General features: G+C 42.5%; 1 protein-coding gene across 4 annotated transcripts in view; it reads right to left on the reverse strand.

Moving 5' to 3' along the window:
• macf1a (microtubule actin crosslinking factor 1a) overlaps window positions 1-17,425 on the reverse strand; it is a 564,022-nt gene that overhangs the window by 139,906 nt on the left and 406,691 nt on the right. For all 4 annotated transcript variants that reach the window (XM_073034465.1, XM_073034464.1, XM_073034466.1 and 1 more), the window contains 5 exons: window positions 14,449-14,684; window positions 12,806-12,935; window positions 9,714-9,913; window positions 4,557-5,052; window positions 1,163-2,634 (listed from right to left, as the gene is read on the reverse strand). In XM_073034465.1, the coding sequence (XP_072890566.1) occupies window positions 1,163-2,634; window positions 4,557-5,052; window positions 9,714-9,913; window positions 12,806-12,935; window positions 14,449-14,684 (2,534 nt within the window). The remainder of the gene's footprint in view (window positions 1-1,162; window positions 2,635-4,556; window positions 5,053-9,713; window positions 9,914-12,805; window positions 12,936-14,448; window positions 14,685-17,425) is intronic.

The following is a 17,425-nucleotide window of genomic DNA, read 5'->3' on the forward strand; positions in this document are numbered from 1 at the left end:
AATGCATAAATTATACAACCTTGAGATATGTTTGCTTACAGGTAGCCACAGAGCATGAAATCCAGAAGAACCCATTAAAGAAAAAAAAAGACCAACACTCCGTGTGCAAGAGAAAGGAAAAAAAATCACGCAGACAATTGAAAAAATGGCCAGTTTCAATAATGTTAATTCAAGGAATAAGTGAAATGTGTAAATCATCATTATATGCCATGTTGTATGACGTAGGCAAACTTGGTGTTCCATCTATCCCATGATTATTCATGGCCAATTTTTCTACAGAAGTGGTTTGCCATTGCCTTCTTCTGGGCAGTGTCTTTACAAGACGGGTGACCCCAGCCATTACAAATACTTTTCAGAGATTGTCTGCCTGGTTCCAGTGGTCGCATCACCAGGACTCGTGATATGCACTGGCTGCTTGTATGACTATCCACTATCTGCTCCCATGGTTTCATGTGACCCTGACTGGTGGGTAGGGGGGGGCCAAGCAGGTGCTACTCCTTGCCCAAGGGTGGCCAGCAGGCTGGCAGACGGAAGGAGCGCCTTACACCTCCTTTGATGGAGACGAATCTCGACCCCACCACACAGCGGTGATACCTGCTGAAAATCCCAAACTACTAAGACAAAATACTGCATCAGCATCAGCTACTTCTGTGACTTCCTCCTTTCTGCCCTTTTGTTTTAATTTTCACCCCCCCGTTTCCAAGTGCTGCTCTCCTCTTCTTGCAAATTGCTGCTTCCAGCCCATGTTCTCTCAAAATGCTGTTCCTGCCTTCCCTCAAGTATCTTCTTTGACCTCCCACCACTGTCATCCACACCAGTCCAAGCTATGAGGTAGCATTCACATCTCTTTTGAAAAATTCCCATCCACAATATCCAGGTGATACACACCACGAAGACCTGAAGTTCCAGCCAATTAGAATAGCTGGCTTTGACAGGTATATGCTTTTCATTGCAGGACAATGTCCCAGAAACTCTACAGCATAATTACTGAGACTAAGATTCTGTCTGTTATGGGCAAAACACCGTGCATAAATATCTATACATAAAGGGATATATTTGAATAGCAGTTCAAACAATTATAAAGTTTCAAACAAAGTTATTAATTGCTTCTCACTTAGGGAAGTTCAGAAAACTGCCATGGGCGAAGGTAAACAAATCTTACCTTGAAGTCTGCCAGCTGCTGATTGATGATATCAACTTCTGTACCCACGTTGCCTTGCAATTCTTCACCCTCTTCAGTTTTGGTAAGAAGATCATTTAATTCTTTGAGTTTTTCGTAGAAATCTTCAACGCGTCCCGCGGTCACCTCCACTTGTTCTTGTCTGTTTCTTCCGCGTTCAAGTAATTTACCACACTGTTTGTTCAAGGCTTCGAGCTCTCGTTTCAGTCCCTGTAGGTCCGGACTGCCTTCCACCTCCAGCATCTGTTTGCACTCTTCCTCTGAAGTCTCAATATCTTTCTTCAGTTTTTTAAGCTTGCTCATAAACTGCTTAATATCATCAGTCTGCGACTGCAGGCTGTCCACGTCTCTCCCAATGGGACTCATGCTGTCCAGCTCATCATCCAAGTCAGCAAGATGTGAAAACATTTCCCGAATACGGTTCTGGAAATGCCCAATTCCTTGAAGTCTGTTTTCCATTGCCAGACAGCTTTCGTCCACCCTCTGTTTTACATCGCCATACTCTTGCTGAACTAGTTCTGCCTGCTGGAGAAGCTGTGATGAATCTGCACCATCAGGAGCATCCTCTACAAGTCCTCGAGCCAGGTCCCTCAGATAGTCTACCTGGGATGCTAAGATCTGAAGAGCTTCCTGACGAGCCCTCAGCTTCTCCAAGTTCTTATTACTGCAGGCCTGTGATCCCAGAGCATCATATATTTCGAGCTGTTGTTTAGCACCATCAAGCTTCAACTGAATACTTTTCAGGGAGTCTTGGAATTCTTTCAGCCTTTGGGCCATTTCTTCAATTGATTCACTTTTGACTTGAAGTTGCTCTGTAACAAGGTCCAACCTCTGGTTTATGTCTGTTTTCTCATCTCTGATATCTTCTTCATCCACCTGACAGGAATCTACGAGAACGTCAGCAGCAGCATTCATCATCTCCAGCAACGAGCGACGTTTGTCCACATCGTGTTGTAGATCTTTTGCATTAGCTAAGGAGGAGTTCAACTGTGTTGGATCAATGGTGATCTCCAGTTCCTTCACCTTCAATTCACATTCTTCTACCCAGGGGAGCAGGTCTTCCATGTACTGTCTGTACTTCTGTGCTTTCTGAACACAGTCTTTGAGCTTAGAATGTCTACTTGCTGTCTGCTTCCACAGCTCATCCCACTGTCCTTTAAGAGCTGACAACTGACTCTGAAGACTCGTCTTTTCCTCGCCTGTTTGGGCACTTCGAACTAGGGACTCTCCTTCAGCCAGGATCATCTCGTAAGAGCCCGAATGCTGGTTCAGACTTTTTTGGAACTCCTCCTGCTCACTTATTTGGGATTGCAGAGTGTCAAGGTTTGCAGAAATGAGAGGTTTCTGTGAATGCTCACTGCATTTCCCATCCAGCCACAGCTTCAGCTCATCAAAGGTTTGCTGAAACTGCTGAGAACTGGCCAGAGTTGTCTGAAGCTGGTTTATGCGATCGCCTGGAGAGGACACATTTTTAACAACAAAAGGATTCATAATTAATTCTGAAACAAGCATTCCTCAAAGTTGCCAAATTATAGATTTAACAGTATACTTTCGGAAGTACAAATCCAAAACAGATCGCAAATTTCAGAATGCACTATTTATTTAATATTTGTGGACTAGCTGATCTTTCGCGATCTGCTGTCTCTCACATTTGCAAGGAATACAAATTAAACTTTGGAATTAAAAAGTTAGCCAAAAGAAAAAAGGATTTTGTTTTGTTTCAAAAGATTACATCCCTAGTTTAACTTCAGAATAATAATTCATGCATCATAAATTATATTATGAATGTTTTAATGCCTATAGACCACTCATTTATCATAAATAACCCAAAAAACGTTAGACCAAATTTTGAATTTAACATAACCAATGAATGGTGTTTGGAGACTTGCAAGTACTCACTTTGTTTAGCCAAGGAACTACTCAATTATTCTTTCATTATAATATTCTTACATTATAAGTAATATTTGACACATAATTTATGTGGCTTGTAGAAAAGTGTTCTTCAATTATTGAAGAACATTGCACATATAATGAAGACATTTATGTGCAATTTACTAATTAAGAAATATATTCTTTACCAAATTGCTTTGCCAAATCCTCAATTTTTATGAATGTGATTTTTAACCTGCAAAAGTATAACTTGTCTGCAGCTGTTTATATTCATTTTAAAGTTTCAAATAAAAATAAAGTCACCACTTTAAAACCCAAATTATAAAGACTGATTTATAGGTACCAAATATTCACCTGGAGTAGACCATCAACAATTTGTTCCTTCTGTTGTTCAAACATGGAATGGATTTCCATAACCATCATCTCTCTGAGTATGCCCACAGGAAAATGAATCGCAGGGTTGTATATGGTGACATATGTGTACGCATAGTAAAATTTACTTTGAACTTTGAAATCTTTGAGTTGCTGCTCGACAATGTCTGGTTGCGTGGTGATCAGCGATTGACTGTTTAATTTATTATACAGGATCCTGACTTTGTCGCTGTGTCAGCATCAAGTCAGAATACGTGCTCATGTAACTGATATTATCTGGAGAGTTTGATGTTGTGGTGTTTGGTGAACTTGGCAATTAGCTTGCAAATGATTTCATCACCAGTTGATGTGACATCCTCAGTGCGTAGCTGTTGGTGCTTCTCTCTGTCAGTGCTCATGTTTATATAGCATCCTCCCCCCCCCACCCCTGCTCGCTTGCTTTGCTCCCGATTGGTTACCCCTTCAGTTGACCTTTGAATTCTATTGGCTCTGAGGGATTTGTAGATGGTGCCTATTTCAATATGTTTGTTTACGGAGTTATCAGAAGAGGAGCATGCTTCTAAAAATTCTATTAACTCTCATCCTCAACAGGTGACTATTTTGATTTAATGCATAAATTATCAATTCTCTACAGAGGGGGTGAAACAGAAAAACCGATACGAAATAACAATTGCAGGATCTAAAAGTAAAAACAATTAGGGAAAGATGTAGTGACAGAAATACGATAAAAGTTATCTATATAATTATTATGTAGTGAATCAAATTGTGATTTTCAGACCCAGACAAGGGTTTCTCCTTAAAGTATTAAATTAGCCTGTGCAATCTCTGAGTGGTTTAGTCCATTTGAACTGTTTTAAGTAACTTTTCTAATACCAGGGCATCAGCAACAAATTGTGGAAGAGTGGATACTCCTGAAATAAAAGTTCACAATATAAAAGATTACAGAAGTCTGCGGTTATTTCATCTAGTACAGGGTTTCCCACTGACCCCTTGGTTGATGGTTGGAGCCCATGGCATAAAAAAAAGATTCTAGTAGGACTGGATAACTTATATTGAAATTATATCACCCAATCTTTTGAAACAATGCAAATAATTTTGTAGCAACTATACCAACCTGCTCTCTCTTCAAGACCATTAAATGGCATCAAGACTGCATCCAGCCGTTTCCGAAGTTCATCCTTTAAATACTGTTCACCAATAAGGGAGGACAGGTCGTCACAGAGTTTCTGGGCATCTTCAATCTGCTCCTTCTGCTGTTCTAACTCGGAGCGGATTTCACTGATTTCTTCGAGTTGCTGTTTGACAACGTCTGGCTGTGTGCTGATTATCGACTGAGAGTTGAGTTTATTATTGAGGACCCTGACTTTGTCGCTAAGCCTCTGCAGTATCTCCTGGTACTCTGTACTCTTGGCTGTGGTCTGATCGATTTGATCAGAACGACTGCTGAGCTGATGAGTCAGGTTATCCCATTTGTCATTGATGGCTCTGTGCTGCTCTCTCACCTGGCTGTCAGAAGGGCACACGTCGCCAGGCGCGCAGAGTATGCCCTGCGCTGCTTGGTTAAGTTGTTCATATTGGGGCTTACGAGTCTCAAATTCCTTCAGCATGAACTGTCACAAACAAAAGAAAAACATTTAATTAGAGATACTGGGAACAAATTCATATTTAATATTCGGTGGTGCATGAGTGAATAATAGAGGCTGGAAATTCTTTTATTAAAATGTTGCAACTATAGAGGACCCTGGTCAGACCCCACTTGGAGTACTGCGCTCAGTTCTGGTCGCCTCACTACAGGAAGGATGTGCAAACCATAGAAAGTGAGCAGAGGAGATTTATAAGGATGTTGCCTGGATTGGGGAGCATGCCTTATGAAAACAGGTTGAGGGAACTTGGCCTTTTCTCCTTGGAGCTACGCAGGATGAGAGGTTACCTGATAGAGGTGTATAAGATGATGAGAGGCACTGATCATGTGGATAATCAAGAAGCTTTTTCCCAGGGCTGAAATGGTTGCCACAAGAGGACACAGGTTTAAGGTGCTTGGGAGCAGGTACAGAGGAGATGTTTTTTTACGCAGAGAGCGGTGAGTGCGTGGAATGGGCTGCCAGCAACGGTGGTGGAAGCAGATACAATAGGGTCTTTTAAGAGACTTCTGGATAGGTACATGGAGCTTAGAAAAATAGAGGGCTATAGGTAAGCCTAGTAATTTTTAAGGTAGGGACATGTTCGACACAACTTTGTAGGCTGAAGGGCCTGTATTGTGCTGTAGGTTTTCTATGTAAAAGCAGCTCTGCCTGGGGTCTTGTACAAAAAGAGCGCTGCACGTGTGAGGTGGATGGAGGCAAGGCGGCACGGTTGCGCAGTGGTTAACACAACGCTTTACAGTACAGGCAACCTGGGTTGAACTGCTGCCGCTGCCTGTAAGGAGTCTGTACGTTCTCCTCGTGACCGTGTGGGTTTCCTCCGGGTGGTCCAGGTTCCTCCCACAGTCCAAAGACCTACTGGTTGGTGGGTTAATTGGTCATTGTAAATTGTCCTGTGATTAGGCTAGGACTGAATCAGGGAACTGCTGGGCAACGTGGCTCGAAGGGCTGGAATGGCCTACTTCCTGGTGTATATCTATCAACTGATAAACAAACAAGCAAGCCTCTTTGGAAAGGCATGTGGGCATTTAAAGTCACAGAATCTTGATTTTTCTACAATAGCCCCATTAAGTTTTAATCACCAACAATGCTGTGGACCTGTAAAGCTTATCTAAAAGTAACTCCTCTTGAAAAGAGCAACGACTATTGAGAATTACATTTACATTAGCATCCACTGACAACTACAGGGCAAAAGCCAAAGAACCAAGAGAGGTCCTGTACACTAGACTCCTGTTGTACAAGCTCGTGTGTGTGTGTGTATATATGTATATATTGTTTGATTAACATTCTCTGTTTCTTATAAAATTCATTATGGCTATATGTATAAATACATGAATTGAGTACGTCATCACACTACCATTTGATACCTCCGCGCCTTGCTTAAAGTAAAACACGAAGTTAGAATCACATTTTGGACTCCTGTGTCTTCCTTTGAATTGGTTTTATGTTCTGAAGCTTCAAAACATAACAGCTCCCTTTCTTGTCCGTGATTGATACATTAGGACAAGAAAGTGCTGGAGGTCACTCTTGTGCTATCGGCGACCTGAGGAAACCCTGAAGTTATCATAACTAAGGACAGGTACTTTCATAACCCATCACCTGCAATCTACTATTCATAGCATGTCTTTTACCTTTAACCTCACCCCCTCCTATTGTGCCTTTATTACTGTAGAACCACCAAAGTTCCTCTGCTTTTGACCGGCCTATGACAATGGAGAATCACTGTTGCAGTGCGCTCCACACACCTCCAATCCCTGCGCTGCAAAATGAGAATGGGGATGGAAATGCTTGTTGAGAGATCAATGCAGGTGAACTAGCCAGGGCAGGAGGTTTGGGCAGCTAATGTACTAACTCTCTGGGGGCGGGAAGGATGGACATTACACGGTGCTGCCCCACAGGCCTCAAGTGGGAGCTGAGACAGTCAGCTGAACTGAGAAGGCTACTAAGGAGATTCTTGCCATATTGTCTGGCCTGCGTGAAAACTTGTGAGAGATACTTTTTACAGCCTTTTGCGGGGCTTTGTCTGAAGCCCCTGTTTGCTAGTTGGGATGATGTGCACATAATTTTTTTTTATTGTGATACAGTGCGGAACAGGCTCCTCTGGCCCTTTGAGCCAAGCCACCCAGCGCTTCCCCAATTTAACCCTAGCCTAATCGTGTGACAATTTACAATGACCAATTAACCTACCAAACAGTACATCTTTGGACTGTGGAACAAAACCAAAGTGATCACAGGGAAAACGAACAAACTCTGGCGCTGTAAAGCATTGTGCTGACCCCCACACTACTGTGGGAGGAAATCCAAACACAGCGAGTCAAACTAATGGCAATACTATCCATCAGCTTTCATCACAGCACAGGCAGAGACCATGTAACATCTCTAAATACTATGCAAGGAGGATGTTGCCAGCTGTCACACCTTAATGCTTGCCAGGCACAGCTTGCTACTATTAGCACCCAGAAGACTCCTGGTATTATGTAAAGTCTGTAATAACAAGGTACTCTCTGCCCTCCAGAAAACTCGGGTCAACCTGAAGCCCCGTTCCAGTGGTACTGGTGGGTCCGCAGAGCAACCACCTCCTGTCTTCTTGCAAGTGCACCTTAGCCAACTGCAACTCGCATCAAAGTCGTCAGATGCAAGTCAGACCACGGTCACAATTCTCCTTCGTGACCACGAGCTGTCCCTTCCACTGTAGTAAGGGAACACCTTTTGTTATCCGTGCTGCTGCCACGAGGGAAGTGCTGCACACACTTACAGGGAAAGTAACAGAACGTGGAATACTGGTACACAAGTCCGGGGATGATTAATTAGAGTGACCATTACTAAATGCAAAGTATGAGCATTTCATTGGTTTTGCAGTATAATTTCAGCCAGACTGGTTCAGACCCTCCTGCTTTCATTGTCTGTGTTGCAGGAGGCACTGACAAGGGGGAGGCCAGCACGGGAACCGCATCAACGTTTGGATTTCTTTTTCTTTATTCCGTGACAGTGATGGATCATGGCTGCGTTGAGGGCTGGCTACTTTAACACGGTTGATAATAAGCCCATCTGCACCGACTGCTTGAGGGGGCGTGGCGGAGACACATCTCTACCAAAGGAGGCGCAAGGCGCTCCTTCCCTCTGCCAGCCTGCAGGTCACCCTTGGGCAAGGTGTAGCACCTGCTTAGTCCCCCGATCAGGGTCACGTAAAGCCATGGGAGCAGGTGGTAAATGGCTGAAAGTCATAGTTATGAGACCACTGACGCCAGGCAGACAAATCTCTGAAGTGTATTGATAATGGCTGGAGTCACCCGCCTTGTAAAGACACTGCCCAGAAGAAGACAATGGCAAACCACTTCAGTAGAAAAACTTGCCAAGAACAATCATAGTCGTGGAAAGACCATGATTACAAAGGTCATACGACATGGTATATAATGAACAAAGCACCAACTACAGTGGTTGTATGGAAGATAATTAACAACTCTTCTGAAGCTTGTATTAATATAGGAGACCGTAACCACAACAGCAACTGCTATCTTCAAGCGAGGACACTGCAAGACTTTGAGTCCACTTTGCAGTCTGTCAAACCAGCTTTAAAGTTGCATTGCTTGGGTTTTCCTTGGGAAGGGGAAATACCTTCTGCAAGATCTTCACATTCAACAGGACATTCAGCAGCCTCAGATAACGAATGGCTCACAGCAGCCTCTCAGGTTTTTACTGCCTCGTGGAAGGAGGGAGTGCTGTATCAGCACGACACATATTTATTTATTTAGAGATACAGTGTGGAATATGCCCTTCTGGCTCTTTGAGCCACCCCCTGACAAATCCAATTAACCCTAACCTATTCACAGGACAACTTACAATGATCAATCAGCCTACGCAGTACATTGTTGGACTGTGGGAGGGAACTGGCGGAACTGGAATGGGGGAGGTCATACAGAGACTCCTTACGGAGGACGGTGGGATTGAACTCTGAGCAGCAGTAGCATCCCACTAATCGCTATGCTACCGTGATGCCCTATGAGAGACAAGTATGGGGAGAAAAAAAACTTTCTGGTTTGGCTCAAGCTGGACTTGGGGAGCTTTGTTTTTGGCCCGTGTAAGCATGTGTGTGGGCATAATGCGATCACTGTTCCAATTGGGAAGAACAGGATAAGCTTGACCCTGTCCAGTTATTTGCAACCATCATCACTGCTTGACTGGGCACTGTTGGAAGGGCAGGTATTAAGTTTCAGATCCATAGTTAAGACTGGGCTGATAGCTGTGCTGTACATCAGGACTCTGGTGTTATGAAGTGATGAAGCAGTACCCCGAAGCAAGTACACATACTCTAGATCCCGTACTTAAACTCATAAACATCATTTGCAGTTGGAGCTGGCCAGATTTGAAGAACAGCAACTATCAAGCGTAATGCAGCTTTTGTGAATGAATCTCGCACTGGAACACAAAGTCAGCTGCAGTAAGTTATCCTTGAATTGAGGCATCTTACATATGAAGCACAGGCAAAAATTTTTAAAAATTAGAAAATGTGGCATTTACCTACATTTATAATTTGTAAAAGTAGTTCTTCACTAATGCTACTGATAAAAGCCAAGCAGTGCCCAAAAACTTATCCAGTTCTTGGAAGTTTTTTGTTTTTACTTAAATATTACCTGCACTTGCTGCTTCTGAGCACGGAGCATATTTGGATCAATTGACAGAGGACCAAGCACACTCATCATTAATTCCTTTTCTGATAACCATGGACTGAGCTGTGATTCTGTGTTCTGGAAACTTGAAAGAAGATCTGCTGACTCTTCTAGTTTTTGTTGCCTCTCAGTTATCGCCTGATTGGCACGTGCCCACTTTGACTCTAGAAATAACACACATAACAATGATCATTTATGCTGAGAAAAGCTTAATGTGCAATATTATACACATTGGTTCAGCCTCCTGACTTTGCCATAGAAGATATTTTGTGCTTACCATCAATGCAATGCAAAATGATTTTTAAAATCTGTAATCCCATAATGTTAACTTATTAAAAAAAGACCATTTTAAATTCAGAGTAAAATAATGCCTTAACCCAAGTAGCAAATATAAATTATAAAGGAAATTGGAAGCATTTAGACTGGAACATCTCACAATGTCTTTCAAGATCAGATACATTCAGGATTAAAATTTCAGTCACTCTACTCAAGTTAATTTCCTCTCTCACCATGGGAAGTTCAGTCCTGCATTATTTAAATACACAAACTTGGTCATTCATATAGTAATTTTGAAATATTCCTTATTGTAAAACTATACTTTTCTCCATGTATGTATTAATAACTTGGAAGGTAGTAAATAAAAAGCTATTTTCTTTGCAGTAAACAATCTACAAATTATTTATGCTATGTAGAGCTCAGAAGTTATTTTTAAATTCATGAAAAGACTTTAAAAAGACATACCATTTCATTTGAAAAAATAATTTTTTTTGTAGGAAGCTGCAGAATAAAAGACATCTAAAGCCCGTGTTAGCCTCCCTAACGGCAACAATTATACTACTGCCCAAGAGCAGTGTGAGCTGCCTCAATGACTATTGTCCGGTAGCACTCACATCTAGAGTGATTAAATACTCTGAGAGGTTGGTCATGGCTAGAATCAACATCTGTCTCAGAAAGGACCTGGACCCACTGCAATTTGCCTATCACCACAATAGGTTTACAGCAGACTTGATCTCAACAGCTCCACGCAGCCATGGATCACCTAGATAATGCAAATAACCCATGTCAGGATGTTGTTTATTGCATTTAACACCATCATTCCTACAGTCCTGATCGAAAAGCTACAAAACCTAGGCCTCTGTACCTCCCTCTGCAACTGGAAGATCGACTTCCTAACCGGAAGACCACAATCTGTGCAGATTGGAAATAACATCTCCACCTCGCTGACAATTAACTCCGGCGCTCCACAAGGATGTGTGTTTAGCCCACTGCTCTACTCTCTCCACAGCCATGACTGTGTGACTAGGCATAGCTCAAACAGCAAGTATAAATTTGCTTATGATATAACCATTGTTGGCAGAATTTTGGTTGGCGATGAAAAGATGTACAGGAGCAAGATATACCAGTTAGTTGAGTGGTGTCACAGTAACAATCTTGGACTCAACATCACCAAGACCAAAGAGCTGATTGTGGACTTTGGGAAGGGCAAGAGGAGGGAACACACACCAATCCTCATAGAGGGATCAGAAGTGGACAGAATGAGCAATTTCAAGCTCCCGGGTGTCAATATCTCTGAGGACCTAACCTGGACACAACATATTGATGCAGCTACAAAGGGGCAAGACAGCAGCTTTATTTCTTTAGGAGTTTGAGGAGGTTTGGTCTGTCAGCTAAAACACTCAAGGACTTCTACAAGGAGCGGTGCCTTAGGAAGGCAGCATCCATCATTAAGGATCCCCACCACCCAGGACATGCCCTCTTCACACTGTTACCATTGGGAAGGAGGTACAGAAGCCTGAAGACACACACTTGACGATTCAGGAGCAGCTCCTTCTCCTCTGCCATATGATTTCTAAATGGACACTGAACCCACAAACACTACCTCACTCCTTTTTTTATTTCTGTTATTTTGCACAACTTATTTTAACTATTTTATATATATATATTATACTTAATGTAACTCAATTTCTCTATTTTATTTATCATGTATTTCATTGTACTGCTGCCATAAAGTGAACAAATTTCACGGCATATGCTGGTGACAGTAAATCTGATTCTGATTCCAAGTCCAACCCCACGTCATCATTGTTGTGAGAGGTGGAAACAGGCAAGGCCAGCCTACAGGGCTCTGGTGAAGCTGTATCGGCCAATCCCCTGTACAGAGGGTGCCATGGATTGCAGAAGTGTTGATGGACTCCAACCGTACCATCAACTTCAGAGGACGATGGAGACGGGAGCTCGTCGATGGCCTATACTCCACTTCGAGGCAAAAGGATCCAAGTAAGAAGTGAAGCCAATGTTACCGAATACATTCCATCAGGTGAAAGACTACTCACAAGGGTAGCAGACTAGTTTTGAAACTAGATCCAAAAAGACATCTTAGATTGGTTAACGATTATATTCACCTTCTCATATTCAGTTCCATACAATGACTGGTGTGGACCAGAGTACCGAGAGGAAATATAATAATCAATTAAAATTACATTTAACACCAGTGAACAAAGATGGAATTTCTACACTGAGGTAGTCTTTCTCAAGAGTTAAGGATATCTATGAAATATATCATAATGGAGTCACATTAATCTATTACAGGATTTTGAAAGGCTATAAAAATCCAATATTTATCAGACATCCATCTGGGAAAATCTTAGCATTAGGATTTCCGCTTGATTCAATCGCTTTAAAAATGTGTTCATTTGCTATTTTGAGAACAGAATCCATGCTTGGAGAGCTAAAGGAAACAAGTATCTATTTGATATTTAAGAGATTTTAATTATCTATAACAATTTGCATATGGAGTTAGATGGCCAAAGTTTTTCATGTAATTACCAGAGTCACTTAATTTCCCTTCTCCGGTTTTTGATCTAGATTTCAAAGCAAGATTAAGTTTCCCCTCAGGACTTTCAGCCCAAATGATCCCTTTGGTGCTTATCCTGCACTAAAGTAGAAGTCCAAACATTATTTAGCAGCTCTCTTGCTATCTGCTTCTAATTTTGCTGAGTACAAAGTTTTCCATTCTACAAAATGGAATATTTACATGAGAATAGCATTAGTTTTACCTATTTGTTCAAGCATTTCTGTCCACTTCTTAGCATCTGGTGAGTCTGGATTTTTCTTCAGCAAGTCCTTCAATGCCCCTTTAAGTTTATCGATCTTACTAGAATTCTGTTCGAGCTCAGCAAGATAAACCTAAATAAAAGAGAAATTCAAAGATTTACAACAACTTTGCAAATGTGTTTTCATTAAAAGGCAGCACTGGGTTCATTATTTGTAATATTTGCTCATTGCGTTCTATTCTCCATCGATTCATTGCATCACTCTGTCAGAAACCTCGATGCAGGTGGTCATAATAAAACTGACAGTTCCTTGGGAAGACTGGATGAGGAGGCATTTGAGCGGAAGAAAACCAAATACCAGGAACTGATAGAGCAGTGCCTGTGACGGGTGGAGGGCATGATGTGAGCCTATAGAGGGGGGTGTAGAGGCTTTGCTGGCTGCTCACTGTGCAGAACCTACTCTCTCCTTGGCACCATGGGGGCTATAAAGAAAAGAGCCATCAGGACCGTCACAGAGGTTGCTGAGCGAGCCTCCAGATGGCTGTGGATCAAGAGGTGTGACCGGGGCTGGGACACAAGCCAGGACCTGATCAACCCTGGCTAGGTCGCCTCGGTTAGAGTTCTGATGTTGGGAGATCTGAAGCACCTGGTGACCCCAGGTTACATCACTGATGAGGTGTCCCAGCATGTCCTAGGATGATCTCAGTCAGCATCGTGCTTTTTGATATGTTTGTTCTTCAAGAATCAAGGCCTCATTGCTATTTCAAAATGCAACTCCCCTTTCATAGGAACTACACATTTAACTTTAAGTGGGATTTTTGTAGAGCTTATAAGATTTAAGAAATTCACCTTATTTTTATCCATTTCTTTCATCATTCTGACAACATTTGAAAAGTGAGCATATCCCAGTTTAATCTGTTATTCAATTAAAAGGTAATTGTTTGTTTGAATGGCAATGAAGATTCAGTTCCAGATGAACAACATTACGTTATCTTGTGGTCTGGGGAACACTGGAGGCAGTATTCAGTATAATAGCTGATAAACTGCAGCCTGACACAAGCACTCATTCTCTCACTTTAACTGAAATTATACACTCATTCACTTTTGTTCTACTCAAATGACAAAGGAAACTTCATCCGGTATTATTTATCGTGATGAAGTCCCAACTTTCCCTTTCACCTGCCAAACGAGCTACTTGAAAAATACTCCAGCTACTCACAAGCTGAAGATCAGTTGGTTTATTTTAACTGTGGCATTATTCTTCTGGGAATAATAAAGTACATTTATCATCAAAGTATGTGTGCAGTATACAACTCTGAGATTTGTCTTCCCCACAGAAAGCCACGAAACAAGGAAAACCATGGAACCCATTCAGAGGAAAACATCAAACCCCTCCAATGTGCAAAAAATAGAACAATTCATGCAAAAGAGCGAAACACACAGAGTACAAACCACCAAGCTACATATCATCCAGCCAGTCCAGGCATATTCAGTTCAGTTCAATTTAGCTCTGTGTCGTTCGTTACCTTCAGGCCGCAGAGCCAGTCTGCCCCAATCAAAAATCACACAAAATAGGAACGTAAAAAGGAGAGACCAGAAACACCTCATAACATGAACTACAGACTCCAATCCACAAATAAAATCACCTTGTTTTGCTCCACTTGCTCTTTCATTGCTTGCGTTTTGATTGACGATGAACTTAAAGAGGTTAAAGTCTGTTCTTTTAATTCCAGCCAGTTCATGATAGAGGCAGTTTCTTCCTGTACTTCTCGCATTTGGTTAAGTGTGGCCATTAGATGGTCCTGTGTCTCCTTCAGCATGTTACCAAGGGTTTTATAGTCGTCGTTCACATTGGCCACATTCTGCTGGATCTTTGTAAGTTCTACAAAAAGTTGAAAGAGTCAGTGAGCATATGTGATTTAAAAGAGTCGGAGACAAAACAAACCTCAAAGTAAGCCGCCTCAAAAAATACCTGAAACACACACAAAATGCTGGTGGTATGTCCTGACGAAGGGCCTTGGCCTGAAACGTCGACAGCGCTTCTCCCTATCGATGCTGCCTGGCCTGCTGTGTTCCACCAGCACTTTGTGTGTGTTGCTTGAATTTCCAGCACCTGCAGATTTCCTCGTGTTTGCTTCTCAAAAAATATCTAATGATATCTGTGATATTGATTTCACCTGTCCCATTTCACTTGCTGGCCATTACTCCTGGGGTGTCAAGACATCCAGCAATGATACTGTCAGCAGAACCAGCCAATAATGTTGAAGGATTTGCACAGCAGATCCAATTAAACTTTCATTTTTAAATTAATACTGAACTGAAGATAAAGATGTACAAACAAGACTGAGCTGAACACTGAAATAGCAAACACTGTAATAAAGTTAAAATTCATCAAATTTTGAAACGTTCATCTTTAGGGCTAAAGAGGCTAAGCTGAAATTAGAAATAGTATTTCATTAATCCTTCCACATTAAAGCAAAACATTTTCAGGGCGTTTTATCTGAACAGCGGACATAGATCTGAAATATGCGCAATTTTCATGAGTGGATGGATTTCTGACACTTAATTTGGAGAAGAGTACAAAACAGCTACCCCAAGGAAAAGCGAGGAAGCACAGACAGTGTATCTGGTTAACTGTATATATGCATGTAGCAGAGGTTGCTTCAGATAGCTGCTTTCTGGACTGGAGGAAGAGGAATGGCAGCATTCTACTGGGATACTCAGTGTTAATCTCATTGCTTCCTTGAAAAAAAATTTATTTATTTTATTGAGATACAGCGCAAAGTAGGCCCTTCTGGTCCTTCAAACCACACTGTCCAGCAACCCACAACTTAACCCTAGCCTAATCACACTACAATTTTTAACGACCAATTAACCTGCCAACCGGTATGTCTTTGGACTGTGGGAGGAAAACAGAGCACCCAGAGGAAACACAAGAGGTAACGAGGAGAAAATAAAGATTCCTTACAGGCAGCGGTGGGAATTGAACCTGGACCACTAGTGCTGTAAAGCATTGCGCTAACCACTATGCCACTGTGCTGTCCCATTATATTATGGAGGTGCAAGCTACAATTTCTAAATTGTACAAAATGATGAGGAAAATTGACAGTGTTACATCTGTTGGAGGAGGAGTCATGCATTAGAGGTCATGGGGTAAAATTGAAGAGAAAATCATTAAGAATGATACGAGAAAGAGCCTGTTTTGAACTCAATGTGTGCTTGCTGTCTTAAATGAGGAGACAGGCTTCACTGTGACCCTCAGGGCAGAACTGAATAAACAAAATACAGAACAGAAGGGGTAAAAGGAGGGGGAGCTTCAAGGTCTAGGCGTCAAGTCACAGTGCTGCCTGTTTGCAGCCGTCCTGGTGAGAGGCGTCCACGGGAGGCAGTGTGGCGTGGCACCAAAGCTGGCATAGGCGCTGCCAAGTAGAGTTTGCTTGGCAGAAGACAACTCGTATTGCGACCGAATGCAGATTTCTGCAATGTTCATGGACTCCGAGTCACGGAATGTATTTTACCGATATCTTGTACATGTGCTCTGTGCTGTGTATGACCACCGGTATTGCGTTTTGCACCTTGGCTCCGGAGCAACACCGTTTCGTTTGGCTGTATTCACGTACGGCTGAAACTTGAACTTTCAACTATGGTGGGATGACTTTGGCGAGGGCACAGAGAAGTGTCCAGGGTGTGGAACTAATCACCATCTTCAATGAGCCAGCATGGATGTGATGGGCCAAAAGTAACCATTCTGCAATCAAGTCCTGTGAGATTTCTCCATTATCACGGTGCTGGTGCAAGCTATTCATAAATTATTGCAAGTTCCAGAACATGACTTTTGATCAGACCTTCGCTCAATATGGGCAAATGTTCTTCCTGTGACTACCTAGCAACAAAGTTCTTGTAATTCACTGATAGCTTTATTCGGGTGGGTGGAGTTCTACTAGGAGGTACAGGGTCACCACCATCGCAGTCTCTCAGTTCTAGCAATCCAAGATCAAGTTTCTTGCCAGATTCAAAGACAAGTTGAGCAAAGCACACAAAATGGCAGAGGAAGTCAGTATGTCAGGCAGCGCCTATGGAGGGGAATACAGCTGATGTTTTGGCCGAGACCCTTCATCACGACTGGCAAGAAAGAGGAGAAGTCAGATTAAGAAGGCGGAGAGAGTGGAAGAAGAGGTATAAGGTGGCAGGTGATAGGTGAAACTGGGAGAGGGGGGAGCGGATGAAATTAAGAGGTGGGAAGATGATTGGTGAAAGAGATAAAGGGCTGGCGAAGGCGGAATGATCTTCTACCCCCTCCTATCAGATTCCCCTTCTCCAGCCCTTCATCTCTTTCACCAACTTCCTAGCTCTTTATTTCACCCCTCCCCCGGTTTCACCCATCACCTACTGCCTCGTACTTCTCTTCCCCTCTCCACCTTCTTACTCCGACTGCTTCTCTTTCTTTCCAGTCCTGATGAAGGGTCTCGGCCTGAAACATCGACCGTTTACTCTTTTCCACAGACGCTGCCTGGCCTGCTGAGTTCCTCCAGCATTTTGTGTGTGTTGCTGTGGATTTCCAGGGTCTGCAGATCTTCTTGTGTTTGGGAACCAGAGGGAGGTGGTGGGCAGGTGAAGAGCAGG

This window comes from Hemitrygon akajei, chromosome 32 (genome assembly GCF_048418815.1).
Source record: "Hemitrygon akajei chromosome 32, sHemAka1.3, whole genome shotgun sequence".
Taxonomy (NCBI): Eukaryota; Metazoa; Chordata; class Chondrichthyes; order Myliobatiformes; family Dasyatidae; genus Hemitrygon; species Hemitrygon akajei.